The following is a 12,740-nucleotide window of genomic DNA, read 5'->3' as shown; positions in this document are numbered from 1 at the left end:
CACACACACACACACACACACACACACACACACACACACACACACACACACACACACACACAGAGTTGTTACCTGCACCCCTTTCTCAACCCTCTTCCACCTCTTCATGAGCAGGAACTGCTGCAGTGACCTCCTGTGGTGGCAGTTGCCTGGTACTGTGTGCTACCAAGACAATTTATGCATTAGAAAGTTAGCGAATTGTGACTCCAGAAACTTACACAGACATATTTTTTGCTGTTTAATTTCCCACTCTGTCTAAAGCACCTGTCTGGTCTCAGCTCACTTTTGTTGCGTTACTTGGTTCAACTCTGTCTCTTTGTCTTTCTCTCCGTTTGTCCATCGTGCTCATTCAGGAACTGTTGCAGACCAACACCTGCATTCACACCAGATGGAGAAACAAGCACTGCTGCCAGGTATACACCCTCCTAAGCCCAAGACCTACTGTGTGGAAGTAGAGACACACACACATACACTCAGATATGTCTTTTGTGGGTGAAGTTTCAAGAGTTTCTCTTTATTATACCACCGCTTACTAGTTCATCTCAAACAATATCAGTATAATTACAACATGGCATTTTTAAAAATCCCTAAGGCTGATTTGCATGTTGCTAATCCTGGTAAAAGCAAGTTTCTAGTTTTTTTTTAAATGTTAGTAATATGTGAATTTGTTTATTGTGTCATCCCCGAGCACGATCATTTCTTTAACCCCAAGTGATAACAGAGTAGTGAATCTGAGAGTTAAGCTAATTTCTTTAGAAATTAAACTTGTATTAAAATATCAGTTTTATTTTGCTAAGATTAACACAGAAAAATCCCCAAATTTCTTTAGCATCTAACCTACAAGTCCCTCTTTAGGACTCTCGGTTTATAAAAGAAAAATGATTTCCTTCACTATTTTCTTTCTTTCTTGATATGAGCTAGAAAGACTCACTCTAGACATATTTCTAATATTAAAGCTAATCTAAAGAGTAAACAAATTCAAACTATGCCAGCAATCATAACAAGGATAAATAAACTGTATTTAATTCAAGTTCATTTTTCCCAGCTTCTTATGAGCATGAATGGAAGCCAGAAGCTGCTGTTTGTATTAGTAACATCATCCTTGGGTTGTAGTAGGAGCACGTAGAGCTGCACATCTCCTTTGGAGCCACGCATTTCTTTTCTTCTTTATGTCTTGATTATTGCTAAGTCAAAATCTGGTACATAGTCTCAACATTTAAGAAAATTACCTGGTTTAATTTCATATGATAAACTTCATATGTGATGTCTTCTACATCACTAAAGTCAATTTTCGCTGTTTTATGCAATGCATGCTTCACGTTTCCACATTAAAGTTCTTCCCAAAGTTACCTGTTGGATTTTAATTGTGATGTTACACTTCCTCCTCATAGGTGCACACCTTGTACATTATCTGTGACATTAAATGGGCTTTAAACTCAACAAAGGAGCTGCTCATTGTTGAATGGTGTAATAGAGAGACTAGACTAAATCTCTTTTAGCTGTAGTCATTCTGAGGTTTCTGTTTTTGTGTGTGCTGTCCTGCAGGTCATGCTCAGCAGTGGAGTGCTGGTGACCCTGACTGTACAAGGACCTCAGCTCGAACAAGTGTGTATAGACCGTACATTAGTGGGCCGACTACCAGCCAGCACGGTGACGCATGGTTAGTTGTAGAGGCACACTGACATAATGAATTCTTTACCCCCTAGCACATCATCACAGGACCCTAACTTAAAAAAAACCCCTACACTTTGAAGAAAGTGATCCTGGCCCTTACTTATTGACTTTTAGCTTTATAAGCAGACATACTCATATACTTAAGCCCCCCTATAAAATCAGGCTACTTTAATAGACAGACTTTAGGACTGCATTTTTAAAATGTGAAAATTGCAAACATTTGGACTTTTCACTGTATTTTTCCTGTCAAATGGGCCACATCAAGAGAGCCTGAACTTTTTATTTAGTCAGAAGTTGTCCGTTTTAAAAACATCATCCATCGTCTGCCATACTGCCCTAAAGAAAGTAAGTAATAAATAAACTGTCACATGACAGGGTATCTTTTTACATCTAATATTCCATTAAATAACTGAAAGTTCTTTTTTTTCACCGTAGAAAATGAGTTAAGTAGCTTAATGTTTCCTTTTGTTTGTGTTTTTTGTACGATGGCACCGTTGTAAAACTAGGATGACTTAAAATAGAGTAATCTGTAACACATTTTTTTCTTGAAGTGTAAGCCCCAGACTTACTGGTGTATTGCTGAAATTACACTTCATTTTCTTAAGACTCTCAGGCTCATTAGTATTATAAATGGATGGTATATTGAACACTAAATTACACTAAATTAAAGGGGAGCAATTTGGAGAAGTTTCTTTTTTATTATAGCTTAGAAGTGAATAATCTTACTGGTCTCATGTGGCTGTCAAACTAAAATGAGTTTGACACTTATTTGTTTTTTAAAGTCCAGTGATTGTAGCTTTATGTTTCAGGCATTTAAAGCAAGTACAGTTTGATGTATGTTATATGCTTTATTGTAAAGGTATAATAAGAAATTTCTTTGCTTGACCAAACGGTATGAAAGATGAGCAGCGTTTGTATTGACTGAAGGTCTTTAGGCTATGTGGAACATGCATTTTACATTAAATTAAAGTGTGCTATATATGCTATATATTTGTGGCCCTTAATTAGTGGCCCTAAGTGCTACTGGGTTTGACAGCCCTGATCAGCTGGTCCAAGACATTCAGGGAGCCTTTAGTGTACAATTAACATCATAAGACATTTTTGACTGTCGTATTGGTTACTTTGGTGCTGCTGATGTTAATTAGTGCTGTTGCAACCGGCATGCCCATTATAGTGTAAACAAAGGGCTTTCTGGTGTATTGTTTTTATTTTTGAATTTACTGAAAGAAATTCTGTTTTTTAGGTGATTTAAATATTCCAGAGGTTCATTGAGCTTTAAGCAGATTTACGGACACAAACATCATGCCCGGCTACCTCTCTCTGCCCACAGCAACAAACAAAACAAACAAACAAATGCGAACGCATTAGCATTTAAATGTTCAGTTTTATAAAAACCACAATGACGTCTATACCTCGCACTTTCTCTTACAGCGGCGGCATAGACGCCGCGGTTACACCTGCTCACCCCACATGCATCTACCGTCTACCCTTTCCTCGCCACTCTGTCACGCAAACACTCTCTCGCGCCACACGCGCCAACTCAGACACACATAACAGGTGCCACAGGTGAGCAAGGCGACTCTGCTAGCTAATTGCGGGCAAATCCTTTTGTGCTGTGTGTGTCCAGGGGCCTTCCCTTAAGAGCATCCATCAGTGTTTTTCCCTCCATCGCGCGTTCCTCCAGGGAGTACCGCCCCCCTCGCGCTGCACTCCCTCGCTCTGCAGACCTGGCAGGAGAGAATAAAGGGCTGTGGACACCGGCCCAAATCTGCTAATTATTTCTTTCTTTCTGTATCAATTATTTGTTCATAACACCGCCCTCCCCACTTCCGCCCGGGGTCTCTAGACACTTGATAAAGCCCCCATAGTACACACACACACACACACACACACAAATTGGCATACAGACATACACACACTTGTCCCCATATGCATACATTTGCGATTACAGATTTTTCATTTCTTATTTTTTTTACCCTCTTATAGACAAACAAACACTTTCTGTATGTCCACTCACATTTACACACACAGACACACACACAGGTACACACACACTAACTCATCTCCCGCTGCGCTCCATTCAAAGCCTCAGAGGCACTAATTATTAGAGTAATGGTTGTGAGAGGGTGGGTTCCGGGGATTGTGTGTGTGTGTGTGTGCGTGCGTGTTTTCAGGGTGGTGCAGTCGGTTAGAGGTTCTCACATCTGCCACTTGTTAAATTAGCCTGAGACAATTAGAGTAGAGAGCCTTAGTGGATCACACCATCTAATGCTTACAATGTACAGTTACTAAAACAGTTTACAATTACAGTTTTAACTCCTATATGCGTGTGTCTGTGTGTTTTGGTTTTTCTTGTTGTGTAAGGACATATGTGAGGTCAACGTGTGTTAGATTTTTTTTATATATATCTAAATTACTGCCATGTCAGATAAGTTGAAAACTTACTTAAATTGCTGCTCGTATTGATATTTTTTTTCACCATCAGTTAATGTGAATATTATTTTCTTCATCGTTTTATTTGTTTAATGCATGAAAAGTAAACCATAACTTCCCGCAGCCAGCCTTTTACAGCCCAAAGTGTATGATTTTCTGTCATGTGTTAGACAGGAAATCCTCATATTGTGAGAAACAATATTTGGCATTTTGCTTGACAATTATGAAAATACTTTTCCTTCATTTTCTTTTACCCAAGCAATTAATTGGCTAAATATTGCAGCTGTAGTCGAATCTTAAATTAAACTCTAAGCCGCTGCGTAATGCCAAAGAATTCATTTTCATTGTCTGAACGGGATTGGACAACTTTCTAAATGGAGAGCAAAAAAGCTTTTTGGTGTTTGTATGCAAACGAAAATCCCTTTGATTTGCATGGTTTAGGCTAAATGTGAGGTTTGGTACTTAAAGCAACTGCATCCAGGTCTGTTTTTATTTCACAAAGCAACAAAGCACACTCGTACTCCTTTGTTAAACTTTGCTTCCTGAATGCTGGTTACGACAGTGTTCCTACCATGAGCTCTGATTGCATCATAAAGAGCTGCAGATTACAAACATTTTACACCATCAAAGTATTAGCAGCTTCCTTTGGCCGATGGCTGGGCCAAGCTGCGCGTATGCTCCACGATTAAGCATCCTTAAGTGATTTTTTTCATAGCCGGTTTCATTTACCACTGTTTAAATGTGCTTTGGTTAAGCCCATTGGCCTCTTATGTCAACATGCTGCTGAGGAGATGGCATTAAATGGATTTAGGGGACTGTGTGTTTGTGTGTGTGTGTGTGTGTGTGTGTGTGTGTGTGCATTTTGTCTGAGTACGTTTCGTGGGGCCATGTGTTAGCTTTGCCGTATGCTTGTGGGCGTGAATGCATTTCTACATGTGTTACTGAGTGTAGAAATGCATGCATAAACTGTGGTTGCAGGCTTGTCTGTATGAATGTATTTGTAGCTATCCGTGCATTTGTCTGCAATTGTAGATTTGAATGTGTCTAAAATGTGTGTGCGTCTGGGGTGTTCACGGGTGGGTCATGAAGGTCTGGTTCTTAATGCCAAATCAGCCACCTGGTCCCAGATTGGGCCACAGCCTGGGTTCACATCCCTTCCTTCATTTGGAAATGAATGGGATTAATCTTAATCCCGTTTATAGACACCCATCGAGATCAATACTAAACTGCATTTAACTCGATTTGTCTATAATCTATTACAAAGACGCTTACTACTGCATTAAATGTTGTTTTGTAAAGCTAAGGCATCGTTAATGGCTGGGTTTTTTTTGTTGTTGTTGTTGTTTTGTGTTTTAATGGTTTAAGCCTTGAACCAGTTTTAGTTACGAATGCTTTATAATCCAACTTCAACATGAGGACAACCTGACTCAGTTGACCTGATTTAAAATGCTAGTTTTTCTGCATTTCTCTTCGCACGTGAATATTTGCATATTAATTTGAAATTTTCACACAACAGGATAATTTGACGTGTAATCGTACCAATACCCTACGTTTATAAATACACACATACCATGATTAATTGCTGGTTAGATTTCTGAATCTCGGGGTGCAGCCTTACTCGTTCAACTCAAAGCAGCAGATATCCTGCATGTGTAACAACACCCCCACCCTTTCCATTTAATTGGTTTCATAAACAGATTAATTTGAAGGAGAGGGAGGCTTAATTGCTAATCAGCGTTTCCATGCAGCTCCTGAAGAGTTGAACAGGATCAAGTGTGTTCTTCTACCACAAAAAGGCCTTAGAGCTTCCAGTGCACTGACAGGAGGGGAAGAGATACAGAGGAGGGGGGGATGCAGGAAGGTGGAGATAGGAAACGAGTAGACTAGGTGAAAAGGAAAGAGTAGGAAGGAAGAATTATTGACGGGATGTGAGACAGATGCTCAAAACTAATGGAAACCGATGAAGGGTGATAAGCTGCATTAAGGTGTAAGGAGAGCATAATGTTTAGAAAGGATCTCCAGGACGCTGTGCAGGTTGCAGAGTTAACAGTGTGGAAGCTAACAGGATAGGTCTGGATATTTTCCACATAAAAAGCCCAGTCTTTATTACTTAATGTGTCCAGCTGTCAGTGATTAATGATGAATATTAATGAAGCTATTGCAGACTTTGTAGATTTACAATCAGAAAAACTTGATGAATCATAACATGCAGATTTGCTACTAAATTATTCCACATTTTTCTCATGTGTTTACAAGTAAAAGCTGTAATTGTGCTCTAATAATATGGTTCTCCTCAATAGCACACAGTTGTGGTGGTTTTTTTTGTTCTGCTTTGAATGATGACATTTCGTGTGACGATGTCTTTGCCAGCGGTGCTGAGCGATAGGCTGATTCTGCTGTCCTTCCTGGAGCAGAGCCAAGTGGCGGCAGTCTACCTGAACAAAAAGACCCAGAACTCCCCAGAGACTGGCAGGCGAACAGACAAACTCTCACCCTCTGAAATCAAGGTACAGGTAACGCATTGATGGAGAAATGTGTGTGCTTAAGCATGTGTGTCTTTAGGTTGATGATTGCAAAAAGAGATGGAGAAGTGTTTAAAAAATAAAAATAAAACGGAGGCCAAAAAGAAAAAGTGCACTCAATGTAGCCAGCTGCTTGGGAAACACTTCCAGAGTGTTTTCTTGGATCAGTTTCACATTCGGTAGGGTACTTTTTCTTGTTGAGATTAAGTAAAACAGTTACATGTCCTTTCAGTGGACACCGGAGAGGAAATGCCATTAAAAATAACTATGAAAATGCTGCTAGGAAAGAAAAAAAACATGTTGAAGCTCAGTCAGAACCTGCTGGGTCCTTGATTTGTTATTGACCTTCTCCCTGTGACAGCTAGATAAATTACCAAATCTGGCTTGGAAAGTCCACTAAGAATAGTTTCCTCCAGTCTGTTCTCAATCTATATGGACGGTGGCCTGATTTTTGTAATCTGTAGACCATCACTATGGATTTTGACAAAGATGTGAAAATTAAATCTTATTTAAATGGCTGTAAATAATAAACCATTAATCCAATATTTTTCTCATCACATTTTCTTAAATATGAGGTTGCCTTGTGGCAAAATGTGAAGAGGTTACAAAAAAAGAAATCTGTTCATGATCGCGAACACAAATTATTTCATTTTTGTGAAGTTAAAATGAATTTGAATGTAATGCATTTCAGTGGGAAGTATGTTTCATGTCTTTTGCATGTATTTTATCCAGACTGTAACCTGTGTCACCCTGCAACTAATAAAATGTTTATTAATAAGATGTAATAAGATGTTTCTGTAAACCTAACTAAGAAGTTTATAAAACATAAACATATATCCTGAACCTAACAAAAAACCTCTTACTACCTAAACCTAACACAGTTTCTAATGATAATTAATAAGGCAATTAGAGTAGAGTCCCATGTAGGCCTCCAACTGTGGTCTGTGATGTAAACGATGAAATGATTCACACCACCACCAACTGCTCTTTTCATGCTTTGAAAGAGGAAAATATTCCATTTGTACACATGACATGAATCAGCACATATGAGACCAGTCAAACGGAAAAATTGTTTTCAGAGACACACTTCAAGAAAATGAGGGTGGGAAATGGATTAAAAGTCATAAATATTTCTCCAACTGGTTCAGTTTAGTATTACATCAATACAATATACATTATCATGAGAATGTAGCCTTTATAGCTCACATGTTCCCAGTTTGACTCTGGCTCTGCGACTTCCCTGTTCCTGTCTGTTAATCTCCATTCAGGTGTGTATTGGGCTCCCTCTGATCTGAAGGTGTTTTGTTTTTTTTTGTTTTTTTTAGCTGTTAGTAATATGCTTGATTATGTGTAGGACGGTTCTTCCCACAAAACAAAACTACACTCTGTCCTCCTTTGCTAGCTGGCTAACCGCTAACCCTGGCATTATCACATTACTGCCAGGCCCTTTTGTTAAGGGCTGTGTGTGTGTGTGTGTGTGTGTGTGTGTGTGTGTGTGTGTGTGTGTGTGTGTGTGTGTGTGTGTGTGTGTGTAAAAGCAATCGTTGCTGCTGTGCGTCTGTCTCCAGAAGCACAGTCCTGATAAGACACCCCCCCGCATCACCCCCACCACTCCATATTGTACATCCAACACACCTCTGTCAATGCATGTGCACATACATGCATGCAACCTGCGACCAGTACACACATGTGTACACATATGCCCAGCTGCCCATCCCCTACAACACACACGCACACGCGTACACGCCGCCCTGGTCCAGTGGGCTAAGCTGGAGAAGGGAGAGTAGGGGGCGTTGAGGGGGGGGGCTAAACTAATCCGGCCCACAGAAAGTGGTTTTTGATTATTGCTGACCAGCAAACGCCAGCAGAAAAAAAAACCTAGAAGAGCGAAGAGATGGGTAGGGATGGAGGGGACATACGGGGGGTAGAGATAGAGTGTGTTATTAACCCAGTGATTTTCAGATTTTATTTTTTCTTTTCCATTTCTAATCTGTCAGTGATCTCCCGTTCAGCTGTTTGGAGCAACTCTTTGTTCCCTTTATCATCGGATGTAGCTCCATCATTTTCAGGCGTATTCTGTGTCCAAAGCAAATTTCCCCCCCCGAGGGGGCAAGGAGGGCAGACATGGACCACTGACTCTCAAATCTGCTCCACTCATACAGTACAGCTTGTCGATTTACTAATTTCTGCATGTTCTGGGACTTTTAGACCATTTTCTTTTGTTGAGACATGTTTTTAGTAATTGATTTTCTAAAGACATATTCCCAAATTCCTGCTGATGCCCTTTTAGGGGGATTTTGATGTTACAACTGCTCTTTTCCTAGGTTTCAAACATTTATTTTGGCACAAACCTCTCATTGATCTATTACTGATACTGATCTAATTAATCTGGATTTCTTTTTAACCTCTTCATGTGCACTTTTTTGTTTCGTCCTTCACTCATTCATTAATTCATGCTTGTATTTTATTCCTCAATTCTCATTTCCCCGAAGCTATAGTGCATGACAGCAGCTTTCACCTCACTTGCCTTTCTTAACCCTCTCTCCAAACCCAAACAATCAGCTTTTTTTAATTCGTTATCACCATTTATTCCTCTCTCTTTTGCCTCCTTCACCTCTGTCCTCCCTCTACCTATCAGGTTTTAGCCATTCTTCTGCAGTGTGACAGAGGTCATGGATGTGTGTGTGTCTCTTAATGTGTGCGCATTAGCCATTGACTCTGGTTCCTTGTGTTAGTGAGTATGGCTGAAGATAAAGAATATATGAAAGGTTTGTATGAATATGGGGCTGTGTGTGTGTACCTGCACTTTGTGTGTCTATCCAAGAGTGTTTGTTTACTTTATAAATCAATGATTGTATACATACATGCACATATTTATGTATGTGTGTCTATTTGTGTGTCTGTGTGAATGTGTGTAACCCGCCCACCCCCCCAAGCGCCACGAGAGCTCATTACTGTGCGTCTCTTTGTTGTGGCCCGTAGAGCGTGGCGGACCTTCCCAAAAAATATGCACATCACTAAAACAACAAGCCCGACAGAACAAAACGCACACAGACATTAATAATGGAAGATGAAAAAACAACCTTAGACATCAACAAAAACAGGATGGGGGAAGGACAGCAGAGGCACCAGGGGCTCCAGCCGTGAAAGTGTCAGAGCCCTCGGGTTTTAAAACAGGCCAGGAAGGTGAATCCAAATGAGCGAAACACTGAGATGCTCGCATATCTTTCCCATTCTTCATAAAATATGTTCTAACTTCAAGAATCTCTGTCTTCCTACTATTTTAATTGCCCATTTTCACTGTTTTGTATTTTTGTGTCCAGGTGGTATGTGTGGAGTTGGGCGGGTGTGGTCGTAGGCTCCACAGACATGTAAGTCTCAACAGTGTCCAGGATGTGGCACTCTGCTGGTGGAACCAGGATGAGTCCAGTGAGGAGCTATGGCCCTGGACTCCCACAGATACACACAGGAATAACCTTGTCCTAATCAGCTGCTCACCTGCTGAAGGCCTGAAGGTACACACACACACACACACACACACACACACAGAGCATAGCACAGGTATACTTATGATGGCTACATTAAACACAGGGAATTTCCAACTGTGCATTTCCTAGTACAACTTGTCAAAATTCTATGATAAAGTCTAGTTTAAAGTTTAGTCAAACCGCTCAAAACTTTAAACCTCTTGTTTGGATTTTAAGACCTTAATAAAGGTTCCAATGAACACCACATGTAAGCAGTCGAACAAACCCTGTATTCATTAAAACAGAGGAAAAGGTTGTGGAATGAAAACTATGAAAGACAATTACCTACAGGGAAACCAGAGCGGTAATGGTCTTTGCTCATTCCAATGTTTTACTGGTTTGGAGAGGGTTAATGAATTGGTCTTGGATGCTTTTGGGGTTACTGCGGGTATATCAGACTTATGTGTACATTTGCAGAAAATGATTACTCCCATCGTTTTCTTGGGAAGAAAGCTCCTACTCCCTGTGGAGCAATTCAAGCATCTTAAGTGATGACTGAGGTTGACATGGCTGGTGGATTTGAGCAGTGACATCACTCACAATCCACCTCACCTACGGGGCATTTAGCTGGTTTCTTCTGACCTGGAGTCACAGTTTTATTCTGAGTTCCTCCTGACAGAACAAGCTCCTGATGCTACATCTAAAGCTGTGTGTGCTTTTATATGCTGTCTCATCTTTCAGTCACTGCCCACAGCACATGACCCTATGTAAGGGTGGGAACAACCAGAAAATTTACACTTTCACCTTCTCTCTCAGCTCTCTTCACTGCAATAGATTGGTGCAGCAGCCACACTGCTGCAGACAATCCATATTTCAGTCTCCTGCTATAGAGTCTTGCTATAGTTGTCCAACATATTGGGTCTGATACAATCACTGGTCATGAGCGTGACATGTATATCGCACAACTGGTTGGCGAGTGCTTCCTGGAGGTTGCTGGCTGTTGCAAACGGTGCTGAGAAAAACATTGTTTTTATTGCTTTGGTCGCTAACAGATTGCAGCGGCTTCCTGTGCTTTGCTTTGCTTTGGATACCGACATATGTGCAAACATTTGCTGACTTCTTGGAAAGGGCGATGCAAACCAACAAATGTTTGCAATGCCAAGACAATACAAGTGGTTGTAGACAAAGCAGAGTCTTCCATGCAAACCACAGGCAAATGCAGCAATAGCAACCAAAGAAATTGCAAGGAGATTTTTCCTGACTGGCTGAGGAGTACACATTTTTCCCTAATCATCAGTGGTTGCCAGAGGGTCACTGACCAGTTTCTAGGCCTGTGTGATTAGGAGCTTAGTCATTTGACCCTACCATGATTGTCACATGCCCAAAATGGTGGACAAATTAAGATCACATGGTTAGTGGTCATGTGTCTGCAAAACCTCAATACTCTTCCCCCACTTAGGAATAGATGCTTAATGTCCTCCACTTGAAGCAACAACTGCTCCCAAACTGCAGTGAGCACCTACAGCCTTCCCTCGCTTCAGACTTGAGGTGCTAATTGTCATCCCCGCCACTTCACCACCAGCAAACCGATCGGGTTTAAGCTGGAAGTCATCAGTCGACATAGCCAACAGAACCAAATCGGAGATGTGATCCTGAGACCCCCACCCTGCCACTGATTAGCTGCACCTAGAATCTCTCTATAAAAGAATCTGTTCACCTCTATAAACCACATGTGTCTTTTACCTTAACTTCTTAGTTAAATTACCTGACTACAAGTAGCTTTGAAATAAGTTGCAAAGACATTCATGTTTTCTTAAAGCCTAAAGTGTGATTGATTATTAAGTCCATCTGTTCATGATTGAGATGAAGATTAATTAATCAGTGCAGAAATCCTCATACTTCCTAAGTGTTCACAGTAGATTTTGTATAATGGTAGTTGATGATTTGGCAAGGATGGATGCTCTCATTATTGAACTAGGAATTTTTAGACGAAGGCTAAGTTGAATTTTAGTAACATGAACACATAATGAAATATAGTAAATACTTATAAAATACTTTTCAGTCTTTATTTGAAGCTCTCAGTATCAGTAACACAAAGTCCCTCCCATATATTTTTGTAGTTTCACACACAGGGAAGCTTGCAGACACACTCACCAGACACCAGCGAGGGAAAAAGGGGCAACAAAGCTGCTGAATTTGAGGAGAGACCTGTGTTATTCTGGATGGGATTGGGGATGGTGTGTTAGTCACCTCAAGGGTGGTACCTCTGTGTTGCACCTTCATGCATCACCATATGAAAAAAGCAAGAGAGCTAAGCTGTGGTACAGCGTGAAGGAGAACGCCCACACATTCACGCACAGGCTGAAACGCACATCCTCGTGCCCTGTGGCAAAAACCCTACCCATGACCCGATTCTGTGTCAGTGTAGGATTGGCCTCGTGCCGAAAGCAGATGAAAGATCCCAAATTACCAAACCGGGCTTAACTCTAACCCCGGTACGTGTACCTCAGTAAGCATATGCAAAATATTCGCCACACCAAAGAGAGAAGGGAGAAGGAGGAAAAATGAGCGTTACCAATCGCACGCTAGGAAAACAAATTCACGCAGCAGAGAAAGAGGGAGGAATTGGAGGTGTGTGTGTGTG

At 40.8% G+C, this 12,740-nt stretch overlaps 1 protein-coding gene across 1 annotated transcript in view; it reads left to right on the top strand.

Moving 5' to 3' along the window:
* Positions 1-353: 353 nt before the first annotated feature.
* LOC102199367 (WD repeat-containing and planar cell polarity effector protein fritz homolog) overlaps positions 354-12,740 on the top strand; it is a gene marked incomplete at both ends in the record, with an annotated part of 18,879 nt that continues 6,492 nt past the window's right edge. Inside the window, 4 exons of the mRNA XM_005755267.1 lie at positions 354-413; positions 1,546-1,660; positions 6,478-6,614; positions 9,953-10,144. Of these exons, the coding sequence (XP_005755324.1) occupies positions 354-413; positions 1,546-1,660; positions 6,478-6,614; positions 9,953-10,144 (504 nt within the window). The remainder of the gene's footprint in view (positions 414-1,545; positions 1,661-6,477; positions 6,615-9,952; positions 10,145-12,740) is intronic.

This window comes from Pundamilia nyererei, unplaced genomic scaffold (genome assembly GCF_000239375.1).
Source record: "Pundamilia nyererei isolate P.nyererei 1_Seehausen unplaced genomic scaffold, PunNye1.0 scaffold01125, whole genome shotgun sequence".
Taxonomy (NCBI): domain Eukaryota; kingdom Metazoa; phylum Chordata; class Actinopteri; order Cichliformes; family Cichlidae; genus Pundamilia; species Pundamilia nyererei.
This window is presented reverse-complemented; position numbering and strand designations above follow the sequence as displayed.